The 21,517-nt window shown below is 42.8% G+C and overlaps 1 protein-coding gene across 3 annotated transcripts in view; it reads left to right on the forward strand.

Moving 5' to 3' along the window:
- The window catches only part of CRACDL (CRACD like), a 188,795-nt gene that overhangs the window by 93,803 nt on the left and 73,475 nt on the right, over positions 1–21,517 (forward strand). Inside the window, exon 1 of one of the 3 annotated variants that reach the window (XM_060187470.1) lies at positions 17,567–17,798. The exons of 1 other annotated variant lie outside the window; for it this stretch is intronic. In XM_060187470.1, the coding sequence (XP_060043453.1) occupies positions 17,776–17,798 (23 nt within the window). In that variant the 5' untranslated portion in view covers positions 17,567–17,775. Of the gene's footprint in view, positions 1–17,566; positions 17,799–21,517 lie in introns of those variants that run through there. One more of the 3 variants, XM_007521875.3, reaches the window with a different exon arrangement.

Here is a 21,517-nt window from a genome sequence, read left to right on the forward strand (position 1 = left end):
ATTTACCTTAGCCTGTACTGAATGTAGCTGCCCTAAAAGAATACCAACCCATTATGTTCTATAAAGCTAAAAATAGAACCAAGCAAATCATGTCCAGGTGGCTCCAGAGGGTTCAGATGACTTGCCCTCACTCATTCAGCTCAATTATATAGTGAGTTAGCTGGGACACTTTTGCAACCAAGGCTGTTTGACTTTTTAAAAACCAGAGAAGTAGATTTTGTATCCTATGTAACTATAAAACTCCGGAGATTCAGGAACAGCTGACTGAGCAGAGTCCTCAGGTGCATTTACTTTTTAATCTGTATCGTTCGGTGCTTCTTCCCTCTACTAGATAAGATCTTCCCAGACCCAACAGAAAATAAATGATTTTTTATAAACAATCCCAAACATTCCATGAAAGATCTGAGCTTTATTTTCCTTGACTTGAAATGAGTCACATGGCTGTCCCTGAAACTACTACTCTTGAACTAACCACCTTAGGCCTGACCTTTTTCTGTAGTTTCTGCTTTGTACAGCACTCTGTCTGAAGGCTCAGCTCTAAGAAGATTCACACCAAATCAATGTGTTTTGGGGTCTGGGTGAATAGCCTCATCTGCTCAGTAGTTCCTGTGAGTGGAGTTGCTACTCCTGCTGTCAGTTTCAAGTGTCATGCAGACTCAATGCTCAGTTCTCACTCCCTACACTCATATGGGGCCAAGCTCGATTCCATTTTCTGATGGTGAAGGTGCCAAGCTTGTGGAAGTTCCTTGCCATTATGGGGGAGCACCTTTCTCATGGAGAGTGTCTCTTCAGGTGCCCAGCTTCAGGTTTCTCTAAGGATGGGAGGGCCACCCATACTTGAAGGCATCCACAGGTCTCCAGAGTAGTGGTTTTCCCTCCGGGAAATCATCTTGAAATCACTGAGGAGGTTAAAAAAATTCTGACGTGAGTTCCACTGCCAGAAGTTGGGGTGCAATGTAACTTGATTCCCAAAGGCTTTGTAGCTTCCAACTGATTCTAATGTGCAGCCAGAGTGGGGAGGTGGAGAACAACTCAGTGGTCTTCATATAGTTTTTAATTGGAGGGATATTAATGACTTATAGTAAATACAGTTGTTAGTACATGTATAATTTTTCTCAGTTTTCTGAAAAATGTTCTTACTTCCATCATGGGTCCTCTTCCACCATCATACACCAGGCCTTAAAAGTTCCCCTCTCTGGTCCTCACATTTGAACATGCTGAGAAATTACCTGGAGAACATCCAGTTTGCATTTGACCCATTGGATTTGGGAGGAAACAAGAGTTGGCACCATTAACCATCTGCCAGGTTGGTGGGGCTGCTGGTCCTGGGTTGCATGCTGAGTGGCAGGAGAACTGCTGTTCCATCATGGGGCCTTTGAATGGCTCATGAAATAGGGAGAAACACCTGGACCAATGCTCTTCATCCTGGACTCTAGTCAATTTAACTGCCTCCTTTAGAAAGGAGAGCTACAGGGCCAGGAGATGGCTCACTGGGTAGAGCACACACTTGGCCTTGTATGAGGAGCAGAGTCTGAGTCCTGGCCACCACATAGGAATACCATGCAAAGGGGAAGATTCAAGAGTGGTGGAGCAGTGCCATGGTGTCTCTCCTCTCTATCTAATGTTGAAAGAAAAAAATACGAGTCCTCTGGGAGTGGTGAAATCATTCAGGCACACTGAATCCCAGCAGCAAGAGGAAAAGGAGGGGGGGGGGGAAGAAAGAAATAAAGCTATAGTGTCAAGGTCAGCCAATTTTATATGCTAGCCATGAAGCTATTAGGATCTGAGACAGCACTGTCATCTGCACGAGGGTGGAGGGTGGGGAAGTGAATCACTGGTTATATAGGTGGCTCTCTACCTCTCAGCAACCAAAATTATTATGCAGAACACTCAGCAAGTTGTCCTTCAGCCTCAGGGCTCCCAAGTGGCAGAGTCAGTAGGGGCAGGTGGTTTCCCCTTGGGTGTGTCAAAATTGGCTATGAGAACCAGCAGGTTCTCAGCCCTTCCTCAGAGCTCTAGGACCCAAAGTCTGTCAGTACAGCCATTCTGAGTAGCAGCTGGCTGCATCACCTTTTGCCATTGGAAGGGAATCTAACTAGATAAAGGTAGCAAGAGCCTCCATGCTGTGAAGCTACTTGATCTTGGGGCCAGAGAGCTGGCCATTCTGTTATGGCCTCATCAGAGGCATCCAACAAACAGCAGAAGCAGGAATCCATGGCCTCGGGGGCTCCATGCCGTCCATTCCAAGCCTGTGTGGTGCTTTGTGTTGCTATAGACTGCCACCTGGTGACTCTGTGTCATTGACGGAAAAATAATCAAATAGGTTAGTATTGTTCTTTTCCTGTTTTGTTTTGTTTTGGTTTTTTGTCATCACTTGATGCTTCACCACTCCAAGCCAACTTTTTCAGATACATGGAGACAGGGAGAGAGGGAAACAGCACTAAAACTTTCTCCACTGTGGTGAGGGTTGGGTTCAATTACTATTATTCCGAAAAACTTCACAGTTGAGATGGTGCACTATGACCTGTGAAACAATTCCAAAGTCAAATGCTAAGTGGTATGGGGCATCTGTATGAAAGCCTACCCTCATGGGAATATTTAAGAAGATGGGGGCTTTCCTGCTTTAAAAAAAAAGTCTTTAAAACACAAAGAGGCTGAAAATTTTGAAATATTAAATGTCTTCAGTGAGCCAAATGCATGTTCATATTGCTCCATGTCTTTATTATCCAAGTGTGATGTCTCCAAAAGGCAGAACTGGAAGATATTTATGTCAAACTCAGCCAGCCCCCACATCTGAATCACAAAGGAGCACTTTGTCAGAGAATCTTACCAAAATGGCTCAAACAAAATCAGCTGTTTGAGAATTTTGTTTTTCTTTACATGCTCTGAGGTTAATAAAATGAAAAACCTTTCGATGTGAATTTAGATTTATTTGTAATGAATGTGATTCTTAAACTTTATAAGCACAGTTGATGAAGCTCACTCATTCGTAAAATATTTACCACACACCTACTATGCATGGGTAATTAGGGCTGCAAAGATGAAAAGAGCTTGTTCCTGTGCTCTAGAAGCTCAGAGTGCAGCAGGGGTGATGTGTAAGAAGTGCTGGCCTTGGGGGTCGGGCATAGCACAGCGGGGTTAAGCACACCTGGTACGAAGCTCAAGGATCAGCATAAAGATCCTGGTTTGAGCCCCGGCTCCCCACCTGCAGGAGGGGTAGTTGCCTCACAAGCGGTGAAGCAGGTCTGCAGGTGTCTATACCCCCCCCCCAGTCTGTCTTCCTCTCCTCTCTTTATTTCTCTTGGTCCTACCCAACAACAATAATAATTACCACAACAGTGATAAACCATCAAGGGCAACAAAATGGGGGGGGGGGAATAGCCTTCAGGAGCAGTGGATTCATGGTGCAGGCACTGAGCACCAAGCAATAACCCTGGAGGCAAAAAAAAATGTGCTGCCTCAAAGGAAGGATGTGGGGTATCCTATAAATGCAAAACACCCTCAGGACTACAGTGGTGGTAAAAGTCACTGACGGGTATGGGTGAGGCAAAGGGCAGGCATTCCCTCCGGAAACAGGTGCTGTGTCAGGTGGAATTTTGCATGTGTGTGTGTGTGGGGGGGGGGCTGATATCTTTTCATTCCATGTTTTCAGCTCAAGCAGGTTTTATATGTTGGCTAACTAAAACATCTTCACAAGGAAGAATGTCATACCAGCTTTATAGACACTTAAATTTTAGAAGCAATGCAATATGGACTGCTAGCTGTCAGAGTCCACACCATTCATATCATAATTGAGGATTGAGGTCCAAAGAGGGAAATGACTTGTCCCGAGTCACTCAGCTGGTTAAGAAAAGAGAAATGACTCAACAATTTGTTTGGCTTCGTATGTTAACTCTCTTTTCAGTCACCAGGTTCCAGATGCCATCAGGATGCTGGCCAGGCTTCCCTGGATTGAAGACCCCACCAATGTGTCCTGGAGCTCAGCTTCCCCAGAGACCCACCCTACTAGGGAAAGAGAGAGGCAGACTGGGAGTATGGACCGACCAGTCAACGCCCATGTTCAGCAGGGAAGCAATTACAGAAGCCAGACCTTCTACCTTCTGCAACCCACAATGACCCTGGGTCCATGCTCCCAGAGGGATGGAGAATGGGAAAGCTATCAGGGGAGGGGGTGGGATATGGATATTGGGTGGTGGGAATTGTGTGGAGTTGTACCCCTCCTACCTATGGTTTTGTTAATTAATCCTTTCTTAAAAAAAAGAAAAGAGAAATGATACTGGTTAAATAGCTAGTAAGTGAACCCAGTTCTGCAGTTATTGCTTTATTTGCCAATGGTGTCTTGAAAGCCAAATGCTGCTCCAAACAACTGGTCAGAGCTTCCTGGAGTGTGCCGAACAATTTTGAGAATGTTGTTGTGGTTGGTTACTGATGTCTACCAGGGCAAGTTACAGAGGGCAACAAGTGTGTCTGGAGTTATCATTCTGACTTAGCATTTCTTGTGACAAGAATAAAACAACAGGGGGAAAAACACCTAGAAACTGTGGTGGTAACTTTAAAAATTAGACTCCCCAGATATCTATTTACATTGGTAACCACTGATTGGCTTTAACACGAGTTCTCTGTGCTGGAATATGTTGGCTGCAATATGCTGGCCCTTCCTCAGCTCAATCTCAGGACAAGAGCTGTGTTCAGGGAGGAGTGTCAATAGCTTGTAACTACAGGAAAAGATGAAAAATAACTTCATAGTAGATTTACATTGTGCTATTTTTTAAAAAATATACTATACTGGTTGTCCAAATCATGTAGATTAAAAAAAGTTAGAAGCCAGCAAGATAGCTCACTTAGGAGGGTGCCTGCTTTGTCATGCATGACATCTGGGCCCCACTGCACTAGAGGAAGCTTTGTTCTTTTTTGTTGTAGTATCTCTCTCACTCTCCCCCTCTTTCTATTTAAAAATGTTGGTCCAAAATGATAAAGCCTACAAAAATCTTTTTGTAGTTGACAACAATGAGAAAGAGAGAGAAAGAGAGAAAGAGAGAGAAATTAAGCTAATACCTTTTTAGGTATTAAACTTGCAAAGTTATTTTTCTAATATTTATTTGTCGATTTATTTATTTTGGATAGAGGCAGAGGGAGAGAGAGAGAGGCATGGACTTGAGCCTGCATTGCACACATGGAAAAGCAGCACACTATCCAAATGAACTATTTCTCTGGTCCTGCAAAGTGGTTTTAAACCTATAAATACCTTTCATTAATTAAAAATAAAGGCAAAAAAATGTGACCAAGGAGGTGGTTTAACTGTAAACTGCAGGATTTGTGCACCTGGGTCTGATCCTGGACACTATCCATATATACTAGAATAGTACTCGGGCCTCCTTGTCCTTTTCTCTGGGAATAAATAGGTAGTATTTAACACTGGGGAATGAACTCAAATTTTCCCGTATTGTTATATTGTGAGTGGTCTCTCAGGCCCAATTTTTTGTTTTTTCATAAGGGGTAGGGAGAGGTGGACAGAGGAGATATTCAACAGCACTCTTTCATTCATGGTGCTGTCCACAGGGCTTGGTCTCCAAACCAAGAATGTTAGGTTTACAGCTCATTTTTCTGTGCTTGCTTTGCTCTTTCCGTGTCAGCTGGGAGCATCCCTTCTTCACAAATGTTGACCTACTTCATCATGTCTCTGTATTCTAGTGGACAGTTGTCACAGTATCATCTGAGGAGCTCACTGAGACAATACTGTCAGGATTTATTAGCGGGGCTACACAGAAGAACCATGCCTTACACGAAGAGCAGGGAATGTGGTATTTGGTTGTGTCTTTTCCTCTAGCCATGATCTGAGTGAGCGGTTGAATCTTCCTCTGTCTCCATGCCTGCACTTGCTGAGTGAGAGACAGACCATACTGTCTCTTGTGACTTTGCTTTCAGTGGGTTGGTGGGCATGCCAGTAACCTGCCACTGAAGTTCTTTACTGAGGCAGCTGTTTAGATCAAATGGACTTTGGGAGATGAAGTTGCTCACATTCCTGCCTGCAAACTGTGGTTGTCTTGTGGTACCTGGATCCCAGGAGGGAGTGAAATGAACAACAAGTTTAATGCCAGACCTGGGGACTAGAGCAGAATTGTTGGGGACAGGATGCCTTGCCATCCTTTGAGAGGATTCCAGGGAGCATAGAGTCTGTAGCTCCTGATGAGTGAGTAGACAAGAAGAAGCTTCCTTGTAGAAAACACTAGCATCTCTGCCACCTCTAAAGGTGAGGTGATGCAGTGACAGCCTGTGACAATGATAGGCTGAACCCAGGCCAGAACAGAAGGCACAACCAGCTGAGTCAACCCTTACTTGGGATCTCCCAGGATCCCTGAGCTGAACCTAATCCATTCCTGCAGTGTGTGTTTCTGGTGGGGGATGGGTGTGGGGGTGGGAAGAGGCCAGACCAGTGGTTGCATTTTTAAGACCAGATTATTAAACTAATGACTTTTCTTTTCTTTGTATCTCTGGAAGATTGGTGCATAGGGCATGGTATGCTGAGGGTGACAGGTTCCATGTGGATGGACTGAGGTGAAGTGTATGCAGGATGCCCTGACTGACAGGGTACTGCCCCCGGCTTGATTTTGGTGCTCCCACAATTATGCCCAGATGGAAGGAACTGTGAAACACTGCCCATATGGTGACATGATGTACAGCTGCTCCTTCTAGTGCTTCATTTTGGTTCAATATGACCTGTGATGGCCATTGGTTTCTTCATAATGTCACTTTGGGATATTAAAGCAAGCAAAGGACGTGTGTGTGTGTGTGTGTGTGTGTGTGTGTGCGTGTGTGTGTGTGGTGTGTGTGTGTGTCAGATCCTACTTGTAAAGGCTAACACTGAACAACACATGGCAATTATCTGGAGTGAACTATCTCTACTGTTGATGGTCACATAGTCTGAATGTTCAAAGCATGATGAGAGGAAAACCACTTTGTGATGATTTTAATATCCCATGAGTGGGCAAGGGTTGTTCTTAGAGGCATGACCAACTAAGCATCCCTGTACCAGACCTGTTAAATGTGGGGACTTCTATCCTAGGGCAGTTCCTTTGTAGGGGGTGAAAAAGGAGTGTTAGAGGTGGTAGAGCCTGGAGGGAAACTGTGTTCTGACAAGACAAGCTCCCTTCAGGTCAGCGGTGGGCTGGCTCTGTGCCACTGTGGCCAGTCGTTGCCTTCCTCGAAAGTCAGTGGCTCTTTAAGCTGACAGTGATAGTTTCCCCTTTCACACCTTTGTCACAGAAACCTGTGGAGCCAAATGATGAAGCAAATATGAAAGTCCACCAGATAGACAAGAGAATGGCTTCTCCTAGACACAAGCTCTTATTCCTGGTGTTTGGAGGGGCCAGGGCTTGACTCTGCTGAGATGCTACTGTGTGCCAGGCCAGGGACTCACCTGTAGGGCTGGCTTTAGTTCTCCTAATAACCAGCTTTTCTTTTATTTTTTAATTAATTATTTATTTGTTATAGGATAGAGACAGAGAGAAATTGAGAGAGAAGGGGGAGATAGAGAGGAAGAGAGACAGAGAGACACCTGAAGACCTGCTTCACTGCTTGTGAATCGACTCCCCTGCAGGTAGGGAGCTGGGGGCTTGAACCAGGATCCTAAATCACCAGCTTTTCTAAGTTAGGAAACTGAGCCTCAGAGAGGAAGTGCTTTGACTCTAACTTCCAGGTCTGAAGCAAAACCACTGCCTTGTTTTAATATGTGTGTGTGTTTCTCCCAATTATGATTAGGTTAAAATACATACTCAATTAGAAAAACTGCAAAACACAGAGAGAAAATTTAAAATACACATGCATAATTCTGTGATCTCAGAATAATTGCAGACCACATTTTCTTGTGGTCCTTCCCCTCTTCCTTTTATGCATTAAAACACTTTTGGGAAAATAGTAATGGTTTTCACTTTACGCTCTATGATGCTCATCAAAGAAGGGCTTGTAGGCAGCATCATTGCTGTCAGCCAGGAGCTTGTTAGAAATATATGAATCTCAGGCCCCACTCAGTGTTACTGGAGCAAAATTGGTATTTTGACAAGCTCTTTGGATGACAGATGTATATGTTCACTTTTAGAAGCACTGTTGTAGCCTACTTGTCCCCTTTTGAAATATATTGTGAGCATTCTCTTATGTCAATCAGTGTTTTTGAATAACACAATTTTTGTGTCTGTGTAACATTTCCTTGTATGGCAATATCCACACAATCTTCTATTTATGTGTCTAACTATTGGTCTCTAGACTATTCCCAGGGTTCTGTTGTAAGGAGGAAATTCATGATTTCTTGAAGATAGGACTCCCCTCACCCCAAGCTTTGTTACTGGATCAACAGGCTATGAGGACTTTGAAGGCTTTTGGTACTTGTTGCCAGACTGAGCCCAGAGAGGAGGCCACTTGAACAACCGCTTATGTTTGGCCTGATCTTCTTAGGAGATCACTGCCTTCATGGGAGAGTGTACCCTTGGGTGAGACCTTGATTTGAGATCAGAGTTTCCACATACCAGCTCAGTTATCTTGGACCAGCAGCTTAACTTCTCTGATTCTCCATTTCCTCACCTGCAAAAAGGAGATGAACCATTTCATTCATAGGTGGGTTTAATCATTAAATGAGAATATAAACCATTCAGAACTTGTTTCAGAGGGAATGAACGGGGGTGCGGGAACTGAGGTGGTCCTATCACAACACTCTTTGATTTAAAAAATATTTATTTATTATTGGATGGAGACAGAGAGAATTTGAGATGGGGGTGGTAGAGAGGGAAAAAGAGAGAGAGAGAGAGAGAAAGAGAGAGAGAGAGAGAGACAGAGGCACCTGCAGCTCTATTTCACCACTTGTGAAGCTTTCCTACTACAGGTGGGGACCAAGAGCTTGAACCCTGATCCTTGTGCACTATACTGTGTACACTTATCCAGGTGCACCACCACTTGGTCCCTGATTTTCTTGCATAAAAGATTTTTTAATTGCTGTGTATAAATTGTATTGAAATAGGAGTGTATGGCTTGTGCACTGCCCTCTAAGAGGCAAGTGAGCAAGAGTCAAAGAAAGAAAACTGCTGAAAAAAAATTTTTTTTTTTTGCCTCCAGGTTTATCAGTGGGGCTCGGTGCCAGCACCACGAATCCACTGCTCCTGGAGGCTATTTTTCCCGTTTTTGTTGTTGCCCTTGTTGTGGTTGCTATTGTTATTATTGTTATAGTTGTTGTTGTTGGATAGGACAGAGAGAAATGGAGAGAGGAGGGGAAGACAGAGAGGAGGAGAAAAAGATAGACACCTGCAGACCTGCTTTACCACTTGCGAAGTGACCCCCCTGCAGGTGGGGAACCGGGATCCTTACATTGGTCCTTGCACTTTGCACCATGTGTGTTTAACCTGCTGCACTACTGCCCAGCCCCCTGAACATTTTTCTTGAACTTGAGCAGATACTGAAGATGAACCATGGAGAGCAGGCTGGGAGGCGGTCAAGGATAGTAGGAAGAGACTGTGTCAAGGCCCAGAGCTTGGCATGCTTTCTCTGCTTTTCCAAATACTTCTCCATTCCTGGAACATCCCCTACAGTGTGGATGTGACCATCTGAAAAGTGGTATCTTGTGACCAGGAGAAATAGCTCAGCTGGCAGAATGCAGAACTTTCATGCCTTAGGCTTCTGGTTCAGTCCCTGGTGACACATGTCCTAGAGTGATCATCTGGCTTCTCTTTCTTGCTATCTCATATACAAATTTTAACAAGTGCCATTTTCTTGGGACATTGGGTCCCTAATTGCTGAGTACTGTCCCGGAGACAGGGCTACCAGTAGTACATTTTGACCAGGCTCCTGGATTTGGCCTGCTGTGCCCCAGGGGAGAGAGCACTATTACTGGGACTTCTTGGAGATGACAGTCCTTCTGTACTCACTCTCCTGTGTGAGCTCCCGAAGAAGCTGGATTCCCGACCAGTCTTTTGTCCCCTCCAGAGAGAAGGCTGCATTGACAGAATCCAATTCTTCCTGCCAACAGGGAGGCAGCAGGGCCTTAAAGCTACCTTCAAAGTACTTGGTGGTTATTTCCCAAACTTTGTAACCTCACTGCTTTCTTTGGTCACTATCAATTACATTTGCTTTTCTTCATTTCTTTTCGATTATAAGCCATTTGCCAAGAACTTTAGGTACATTTTGAAGAACAGAAAAGCAAACTGGGACTTGTTTAGAATCTTCTTCAGGACATCCGCCTCCATCCCCTCCCTGCTTCCTCTCTGCTCTTGGTTGTAGGAAGACAGAACTTTTCCTGTAGTCTAGGTCCTTCTGTCAACCCCACAGATGTTGCCCAGAAGCTACAGACCATCCCCAGGCAGCAGCCTTTAGACTTTGGACAAACTCAAGGCAGGCACATTCACAATACTAGGTCTCAAGGGTGTGTTACCCTGAAGTGGTAGGTGCAAGTCAGAAAACACGTCACCAGGGAAGGCCACCTTGGCTGACAGCTTCCTGTAACAGGAAGATTTCTCCCTGGGCAGGGCTGGCTGGTGCACCTGCCAGGTGTGTTTTTCCAGAAGGGAGTTCTGAAGCTCCTATCACTACCACAGTGAGTGAGGAAACAGGTGTCTCCCTGAAAGGAACATTTGGAAGATCTCAGGAAAGTATATCTAGGCTGGGCCTCTAGGAACAAACAACAAATCTAAAGTTAGAGGACTCTATAAAGCTAGAGCTGCAGGTGCCCCCCCCCCCCCACACACACACCGTCCACATAATCACAGTCTCACGGTCCCTTTGCTCTTCAGGTAACAAGTGCACAAGGAGGGCAGATGTGTTCTGAGTCCTTGGTGTTGGCCTGAGAGGGGAGCATAGGACTTGGTGTGCTCCACCCAGAATTTGTTTGTGATTTTTCCCGATATTAAATCTTCCTTCTTCCTGGTATTAGCCCCTAACTCAGATGCAGAATACAGCCTCAGCCTCTCATTGCCCTTTGATTGTTCCTGTGGTGAGGGCAATAAAACAAAGCATAGAGGTGTTATTTTTCATCTCCAGTGAATTGGCAGTCACTCCATTCAGAGGGAGACAGCTTCCTGGGGCCTCAGGCCACTCCCACCCCTTCTGTTGAGCCTTGGTGTGGAAGAAGGAAGTGCTGTGAAAGCCTTCACTGCTGCGTGCCTGCTCACCTGCCCCAAGAGCTCAGGAGTGGGTGAGATTGGCAGGAACCCCATTGCCTTGTCGCCTATGGCTGTTGCCAGGTCCAGTGAATCTTCTAGGGAGGTGGATGAAGACTTTTGATCAGAATCCTGTGGCAACCCAAGGTCCCTATGTCTGTTTCTTTGGGGAGAACAGGAAGGCCCTGACTTTTTCCTGCTGTAAATCCCCAGAAGGATGACACCAGGTGCTCACTCCACACTCTGGAAGATGACTACCTTTTACAAGTGCATCAGTGCTGATCCCAGGTGGGCCTTCTGAGAGCAAAGAAATGACAGAGGCAAAAAGGGAGGAGGCTTTCTGGAAGGGGGATATGCTAGAAGTGCCAGGGAATGAGCAGCCCTAAACTCTGGGGCATAAGCATAGATTCTCAAATATCTGTTGCCACATGTTCAAGATTGCTTATGACCGCTTTCCTTTCAGACATTATTTTGTCTCTGAGTTATGTAAATTCTGGAACAAAATCAGGATTTTTCTTTGTAGTACACACACATTGACGAAGAAAAGAGAGCAAAGCACAGAAGGTGATAAATGAAAGGAAAGAAGGAAAAGGGAAGCTCAGAATAGCAGATCATTTTACCCTGAATTTCTCATGCCATGACTTGAATTGATATACAGAGTCTTTATACTTTGGGTGGAGGAAGGCAGCAAAGGTCAAGGAAAAAGACCAGGCTAATCAGTCCTATATCATGAAATCAGAATCAAATGACTCTCTCTGCTAACAGACAGACAGATTCAGTTCAGGAGGTCCCACAGCACCTCCTGGCTCTGCTGCAAGGGGTATCATCCCCTGAAGGCATTATGCTCAGTGCATCTTGGTGCAGTTGGAATAGTCTTAAGAGGGAAGTAGAACTGTGGCATGAATTACATTCTTTTGCTCTGTACAAAGGAGCCAATGCCTCATTGCTTGTTTCATATACCTCTGTATGTAGGCTTTTTTGGGGCCCTGTGATTGTCACACCAGTATATTACTCGGGTTAAATGAATGGTCTTGGGATATTGTTGTTATATCTTGACAGTGAGAAGGGCAGACTTGGGCAGACAGTTCATCTCTTCAGCCTTACTCTCCTGCTTTGTTATATGGGGATGATAACAGGGATTTCTTCTGAACTCAAGCCTTCATACTATGGAAAGTCCTGCATATAGGAGTTACCATCATCATTACCATTTCATAAAAGTTTTCCTTTTTCTGATAGTTGTTCAACCTCAGTGACTAATTCTATTTATTTTGAATGGGCCAGAATAGATTGGTGGTGTTATATCTCCTTATTAATAGGCATTAGAGCATGACTTCCTACTGAAAAAAAAAGAAAAGAAAAGAAAACAAGTCCACATCTGCTGTGCTGCAGCAATGCCAATCACATATGTAACATCCTAGGTAAATTAAGCCTAAGAACTCTTTCACGTCATTATTTTTGGTATAAATGTATTTAAATAGTATTTTATTACCTCAGTAAACCCATGAGGCTAAAAATAAACCAGCCTTAGTGAAGCCGTTACCTCCCTGTGCTCCTGGATCTGGGATCCTCTTCATTTGGCATCTTCTCATGTAGCAGTTGGTGCAAGCGACAGCCCTCATTCAAGGGCTGAAAGTTTCCAACTTAGAAATTGTCTTAAAAATACCCCCAATATTAGAATAATATTTTATTATCTTACCCAAAATTATGGGACTACAATATCTGACTGCGAAGTTTAAATCTTTGCTTACTGGCTTTTAAAATAATGGTGCTGTCAAAGCCTCTGCTTGATTTCTCTTAATAACCTAAGAACAGTTTGACCAATGTTTTTCACATCTTGTGACAACATTCACCTCTGGATACATGAAACTAGGTGAGTCCTGTGAAAACTGTTGTGTGTCACAGTCTGAAACATGAGCTTTGTTGAGGGACATCTGAGTAGGCTGAAACCATATATGTGAACACAGGTCATTCTGTGGCTAGCTATATACTTATATACACTGCTTTAGGCAGCTGTGCCTATTCTAAGCTAAGTAACTTACCAGTTTGCCCATTCACTAGGAATAGGGGCACCACAAAATCAATTGTCATGTAAGTTTCAGAAAGCATTGTAGTTTGTTTTACCTATGATTTTATTTATGTGCTTGTAGACTGAGCTTTTCATCTTGTTCACATTGACTGAATTTGTTTGAATGAAGCTTTATAGCCTGTTTGTAAAGAGATTACCCAGAGAGTTGACACCTGTTGCTTCCGTTTCTCTGGATTCACTGCCAGGACCAGTGGGTAACCTAAGAGTGAGGACAGGGTGTCTGGACCAGGGCCCTCCTCCATACCCATATTCCTGTGCTCCTAAAGACCACTGAAGTTCAGCTCTACTGGATTCTAGGGTAGGTGATGTCTAAAGGAAGAACTGGACAAGAAGGATTCAGGATAAAGAACTGCAACATTGTCTAGCTAATTTAAGGATTTTAAAGGAAACCTGTCTTTAAGCTGTTGGCATACTGCCTGACATTGGGAACTAGAAGTTGTTTGTGCTTTAATTTTATCAGGAGATGAAACTTTTCCCCCAGCAGCTATTACTGATAAGTTCCTCTGACTCATTCATTTAGCAATATTTATTGAGCAGCAATTGGTACTGCTAAGAGGGTACATATTTCTGTTGAATTTTTTGTTGTTTTGTTTTAACCAGAGCTATGGCTTATAGTGGTACAGGGGATTGAACCTGGACTTCAAAGCCTCAGGCATGAGAGTCTCTTTGCATAACCATTATACTGTTTTCCCTCGCATACATATTTCTTATCTTTATGGAGTTAGCCTTCATTATACTTGGAAAAATGAGATGACTCACTTTTTTTAGGCCAAGCTCAATTTTAATTGTTTTTCTAATAACATAAAAATTATAGAACACTAGGAAACTTCAAAACTGACCGTACAGTAAGTTTCCTTTTCTCTTTTTATACAAATTTTCTTTTCTTTCTGTTTTTCTTTTTTTTTTTTTTTTTTTTTTTTACAATATTACCTGCCAACAGGGGTTTAAATCCACACCATTCCCACCACTAGAGTTCTGAATCTTCAGTCTCTCCACTGCAATCCACTACAGTTCCCCTAAGATTTTAGATAATGGGTTAACCATCATTTCTACAACTTTCTGTCCACATTTACACATAATTTCCCCTTTTTCCTCCTGGTTCAATCCTCTCTTCCCCTCCAAGCCACTCATAACAACAGAACTACCTCTATATGCCCCTCTCCTTTTCCTTCTCTCTCTCTGGGTGCTGATGGAGCTGGAGTGCAGAGCCCTCTTACCTTCATCCTATCACTTCTCCCCTGCTGGAAGTACAGATCAAAGTTATTTTTGGGGTGCGGAAGGCAAGAGTTCTGGTTTCTGTAATTGTTTCTCCACTGAACATGATTGTTGACAGGTCGATCCATACCCCAGCCTGTTTCTATCTTTCACTAGTGGACCAGAGCTCTGGAGGTATGAGGATGCAGGGCACATTGGTGAGTTCATCTGCCTAGAGAAGTCAGGATGGAGTCATGGTAGCATTTATAACTGGGTGTCTGGAAGGTGGCATGACCTAAGTTGAGACAAAATGGTTAATGAATAGGAACCAAAAAGTAGAATTAGAGCAGATGTGATTAGGGGTTTTAGGGTAGAAGAAAGGTAGGAATTCCATTTTAGACATGTTCCTGGGGGCATACAACTATGGTAGCTTTGCTTGAGTTTGACAGCTAGCCTGAAGAGGATAAGAATATTTATTGTCTGAGAGAATGGTGTTATAGTAGAGAAAAGGGCTAGAAAGTTGGATCAGGGCAGAGAGTAGCTCCTGTTCTTGAAAAAAAAATCTGTGGCTAAAATTAACTATTTACCTCCATCTATCTAACCCAGGGTATTTATATTTATATTTTATGTTTACATTTATATTTAGCACCAGAGCCTATGTAACCTCTAAGTCCCTACTGGTCTGAGTTCATAGCTCATGGTCACATCTGGGAACATTGTAGGCTGCACTTATTCCAGGACCAGTCTTTCTCGAGTGGCAGGGCAGGATATTCCAGCCTCCCTGCAGAGATTGGGGCTATCCCTACCATCATTTCTTTATGGTGAGGACAAGGTCCAGGGTCCAGTAAGTTTCTTAACTCTTTCCCTTGTATTCAGCTTAGTTCTCTAAACCCTAGCTTGTGAAATGTTTTTGCTTTCTTTTTTTTCCCCACTTACCATAGTAAACCTATTCCTCTCTTCTCTCTGTCCTTCCTATCAAGTGGGCAAACTAAATATTTTTGCACACGCATTTAAGTGTCTGTTCTTTAGCTCCTTCTAGGAGAAACAGTTGGCTGTGGTGAAGTCCAATCTCACTACCAGAATTTAGGGTAAGGGCAGTAGTCAGTTTCTCTGCTCTTAAGGATAATGTACCATGCAGCAGCAAACTGGCATAACTTTTGAACAGAAATTTCTCACAGGAACTTTGCACACATTATACATTCTATTTGTCTCACTAATGTGAAGCTTTTTTTCATTCTAAAAAGAAATGTACAGGCAGATCCAAGCATGACTCACAAGAGAACAGTAGTTAAGCCACCATTTATTTTTGTCTTTTTTTTTCCAGATTGAGTGTATAGGGAATATAAGCAGGTTTCACTCAGTAAAAGGGAACTGACTCAACAAATCATGCAAACATAGACAATTGTGATTACACCTCACCAAATACTGTGAATGAAGATATGGGACTCTGCTGGTGCATGATAGAAGGTTCTGTCTTTCCTGGTGGTTTAAGTTTTTTTAGGGAAGTGGAATTGAAGCTGCTATCTGAAAAATTTTATTTTTATTTAATAATGATTGAAAAGACCATAGAATAAGAGGGGTACAGTTCCACACAATTCCACCACCAGAGTTCCACATCCCTTTTCCATCCACTGGAAGCTTTCCTATGTTTTATTTTTCTGGGAACATGGACCCAGGATCATTATGGGGTACAGAAGGTGGGAGGTCTGGCTTCTGTAATTGCTTCTCCACTGGATATGGGCATTGGCAGGTCGATCCATACTCCCAGCCCATTTCTTTTTTATATTTATTTATTTATCTATTTATTTATTTGTAAAAAGGAAACACTGACAAGAGCCATAGGATAAGAGGGATACAACTCCATACAATTTCCACCACCAGAACTCCGTATCCCACTCCCTACCCTGATATCCTTCCCATTCCCTAACCCTCTGGGAGTATGGACCTAAGGTCATTGTGGGCTGGGAGTTGGACAGTAGCACAGTGGGTTAAGCGCAGGTGACTCAAGGTCATTGTGGGATGCAGAAGGTGGAAGGTCTGGCTTCTGTAATCGCTTCCCCGCTGAACATGGGCACTTACAGGTTGATCCAGACTCCCAGCCTGCCTCTCTCTTTCCCTAGTGAGGTGGGGCTCTGGGGAAGTGGAGCTCCGGGACACATTGGTGGGGTCGTCTGTCCAGGGAAGTCTGGTGGGCATCATGGTAGCATCTGGAACCTGGTGGCTGAAAAGAGAGTTAACATATAAAGCCAAACAAACAAATTGTTGACCAATCATGAACCTAAAGGCTGGAATAGTGCAGATGAAGAGCTGGGGGGTACTCTGTCTTGTAGATAGCTAGTAGGCATATTTTAGTTATATTCCAAAGGGCCTCTGGCTATACTAGTTGCTTGTTTTTTCCCCTTAGCCTGAAATCTGATATGTAGGTGGTGGATCTAAGTTATTGTCTGGGGAGATGATGTCATGACTGGAAAAAGGACCAGAAAGCTGGATCAGGGAAGAGGGTAGCTCCCTAATATGGGAAAGGGATATAAATATTGTTGACTGTAAACCCCATCAATTTGATCTGATCTGCGGCCCATATTCAGTTTAGGAGCCTATGTGACCTCTGCGTCCCTGTAGATCTGAGCTCACATTCTGTGGTCATGAGTAGGAACATTCCAAGCTGCCCCAATATCAGGGTCCATTTTCCTCAGGTGTAGCATACAGTATGTTGTCCAGCCTCCCTTCAGAGGATGGAACATTCTCTACCATTATTGATCCAAGTTGAGGGCAAGGTCCTATGGGGGCCCACAAAGGGGTCTATTTTGTTGTTCCTGATAGAGATGACCGGTAACAATGGAGAGAGGGATTTATTTGAGGTCTAGGCCCATCATATCTGTTTGGGAATCTCAGGATTCCCCAACTAGGGCCCCCACTGATGGGGGTGGCCTGATAGTGACTAAAGAGTCACTGTTAAAGTGTGCCATTCTCTTGCCCTTATTCAGCTTTTGCAGTCCTTGCTTTGATAAGGTTAGGTTTGGAATGAGTGAGAGAACTATAATAGGAATTAGATGAGGAGGGTATCTAAGTCTAAGTAGACACTATTTCATTATGAACTTTATACTGACTCACTGCAGACTATTGTGTATTTTTGCTTTCAGGTATATATTTTGCCCTAATTCATGGATACATGTGAACATATGCTCTTATCTCACAGGTCCTGGTCTGTATCTAGGTTTTGGGACTTTGTTAGGAAGTGAACCACCTGTAATGGAATTATAGTATCCTATGAAAGGAAATGTCTCATTGAGTAATGAGGCTGATGGGTTGATATTCCATGCCTGATGTCTTTGGACACAGTACGAAGTGAAGTATGCTGAGATGGTACTAGTTGTGTTGATCAGGTTGGTATCAATGGATGTAATATCATTTGGTATGAATTGAGAGAAGCATGCAGGAAAGTGAGCCCCACCCTAGAAGTTTCAGGACTGGGGAAATATAGGATCTATAGAGGAAGCAGGAGGTTCCTGATGTCTTAGGGTTAAGACAATAGATAGTCATTGCTATAATCACATTATTTGGCAATTGGGTTAACTTTGAAATATCCCTTTGATTTGCTGTATCATACACAACATCACCCTAATTTATGTCCATTGACATTATTTGTATATAGCTGTGCCACCGGTTGCTTCTGTTCTCTCTGGTGTAGGCTCTTAAGAGAGTCAACATATCAAAGACCCAGCTTATGTATTAGAAAGACTCAGTCAGGGAGTTGAGTGGTAGTGCAGCGGGTTAGGCTCACGTGGTGCAAAGTGCAAGGACCTGTGAAAGGATCCTGGTTCAAGCCCTTGGCTCCCCACCTGTAGGGGAGTCTCTTTACAGGCGGTGAAGCAGGTCTGCAGGTATCTGTCTTTCTCTCCCACGTCTGTCTTCCCCTCCTCTCTCCATTTGTCTCTGTCCTATCCAACAACAACAACATCAATAACAACAAGAATAATAACTACAACAACAGTAAAAAAACAACAAGGGCAACAAAAGGGAAAATAAATAAATATTAAAAAAATTTAAAAAAGACTCAGTCTGTGCTTGAAAAACTCTGACACAGTCAATTTTTCCCCTCTCATATTAATTAGTGATTTATATGACTACAAATTAATAGGAGTATACATAAGCACCATTCCCACCACCAAAAGACTATGTCCCATCCCATCCCATCCCCCCCAGCCCCATGAAGCTGAATATCTACTCTCACCCTCACCCAAGGTTTTTACTTTGGTGCCCTACTCCATTCCCAGCCCATTTCTTTTCTTTTTTTTTGCCCCCAGGGTTATTGTTGGGGCTCGGTACCTACACTACGAATCCACTGCTCCTGGAGGCCATTTTTTCCCTTTTGTTGCCCTTGTTGTTTATTGGATTTGTAGATACTATTATTGTTGTTGTTGTTGTTGGATAGGACAGAGAGAAATGGAGAGAGGAGGGGAAGACAGAGACGGGGAGAGAATGATAGACACCTGCAGACCTGTTTCACCACCTATGAAGCAACTCCCCTGTAGGTGGGGAGCCAGGGGCTCAAACTGGGATCCTTATGCTGGTCCTTGCTCTTTGAGCCATGTGCACTTAACACACTACATTACCTCCCGGCCCCTCCCAGCCCATTTCTATCTTTCCCTAGTCGGGCAGAGTTCTGGAGAGGTAGGGTTCGAGGACAGATTGGTGAGGTTGTCTGCAAAGGGAATTCAGGATGGTGTCATAGTAGCATCTGCAACTTGGCAGCTAAAAAAGCCTTAAGATATAAAGCAGAACAAATTATTTAATAGTCAGAAATCTAAAGGTAAGACTGTAGCAGATGAGATTTGGGGTCTCCATTTTGGAAAAGGCTAGTAGGTCTATTTTAGGTATATTCCAAGGGGCCCATGACTTTACTAATTTTTGCCTGAGCCCGACAGCTAACATGCAGGTGGGCTATGTGATGATTTGCTACATGTATATTTGTGAAATGATTGCCACAAGAAGACTATTTAATATATCCATCATCTCATATAATTGCCTTCTTTTTTTTTATATAGTTATGGTGCAACAACTCTCTTAGCAATAGCTATACACCTAAAATAGACGAAGTCTGAGGAAAGGGAAGGACATGCATAAGCAGAGGGAAGTGTCCATAAAGGCCCTGGGCTAGAAGGAAATGAAGCTCTGCTGCAAAGGGGAGAGAGAGAGGCTGAGACACATGCTTATGCTTGTTGTGCACAGGGGCTTGGTTGAAATTCAAGCTCTATCTTTGCTTTATCCATCTGTATATTCCCCCCCCCATATATTGCTCTCCATCTCTACCCCATATGCAAAATCTCATCTGAGGTCTTCACTAAATACTTGTTTTCATGTGAGGTTGCTGGACACAAATTATAATGAGTTCATCTTTAAAATTTTTATTAGTGATTGAACGAATTTTTTAATGTTTTTATTTTATCCTTCCACCACCACAACACTCCTCTACTCCCCTGGAGGCTTTATTAACATATTTCTTACATATTATAAGTGGGTTTCAATATTTTTTAATTATATGACTATGCCTATAATCAAATTTTCAAACATATTTGTCTCTTCCTCCCATACGCACGAATCTTGTGGCCATTGGCCATCACTTCCCATTCTACCTCCCTATATCCAAGCAAGCACTAATCTAATTTCTGCCTCTATGAATTTGCTTGCTTTAAATATTTCATATATGTGGCTCCTACTATCTGTGGTCTTTTGTGTCTGACTTCTTTGACCTAGAATAATGTACTCAACATTCATCGATGTAGCAAAGATTAGTATTTCACTCTTTCTTGAGGCTTCAATAGCTTTTCACTATATGTACTTACTTTATTCTTGTATATTTGTTCAACAAAAGGTTATCTCCACTTTTTGGTTATTATAAATAATGTTGCTAAGAACACACATAAATATTTTCTGTTTACTTTTAGTCATTCTCTGTTGTGAAATATACATAACCTAAATTTTAACCATCTTAACCATTTTTAAAATTATGTAGTACTAAGTACATTCATTTGTTGTTCACTGTTGCCACCATTCATCTCCTGAATTCTCTTCACCTTGTAAAACAAACTTTATCTATTGAACAGTCACTGCCCATCCCCTTTCCCCAGCTGCTGGCAGCCACCATTCTATCTGTAGTCTATCTCTTTGATTTTGATTCTTCTTAGTAATTGACTTATATATACTGTGTGTCTTGTTGTGACTGACTTATTTCACTTAGTATAATGTCCTAGTTTTAGCATGTTTCAAAAATATTCTTCCATTTTGAAACTCAGTGGTAAAGATGGACTTGCTTCTGTCATTCTACAGTTTTCTCCATGTCTTACAGCCATTTTAATCCCTCATTTTCTGCATCACTGTTTTCGTTTGTGTTAAGTTGGTTTTTCTTTATTTTTACTTTTTATTAGTGATTTAATATTAATTTACAAAATCATGAGATAACAGGGGTATAATTCTACACCGTTCCTACTACAAAAGTTCTGTGTCCCCATTCCCTCCAGTGGAAAATGCAGTAGTTGGGGCCAGGCTGTGTTGCACTGGACTGAGGACACAGTACAAAGCACAAGGACCTGCACAATGATCCCCACTTGCAGGGGGGTCGCTTCACAAGCAGTGAAGCAAGTCTACAGGTGTTTATCTTTCTCTCTTCCTCTCTATCTATACTCCTATTTCAATTTCTCTTTGTCTTATCCACTAAAGAGAGAGAGAGAGAGAGAGAGAGAGAGAGAAATGACCACCAGGAGCAGTGGATTTGTAGTGTAGGCACCAAGCCCCAGCGATAACCCTGGTGGCAAAAAAAAAAAACAAAAAACCCTGCAGTAGTTCTCCTAAGGTCACAGATAGGGGTTGACATACACACACACACACACACACACACACACACACATACACACATATATACATATATTTATATATGTATATATACATATATACATGTATATATATGCGTATATATACATATATATATTCCTTTTAATATATAGTCCTGCCTTCTCTTCCTTTCTATACCGGTTACTACTTCTGAATGCTTTTTTTCTCTCTCTTTGTGGGTCCTGATAGAATTGGAGTAAGTAGCCCTCTGGTC

Source organism: Erinaceus europaeus, chromosome 3, assembly GCF_950295315.1.
Source record: "Erinaceus europaeus chromosome 3, mEriEur2.1, whole genome shotgun sequence".
NCBI classification, from domain to species: domain Eukaryota; kingdom Metazoa; phylum Chordata; class Mammalia; order Eulipotyphla; family Erinaceidae; genus Erinaceus; species Erinaceus europaeus.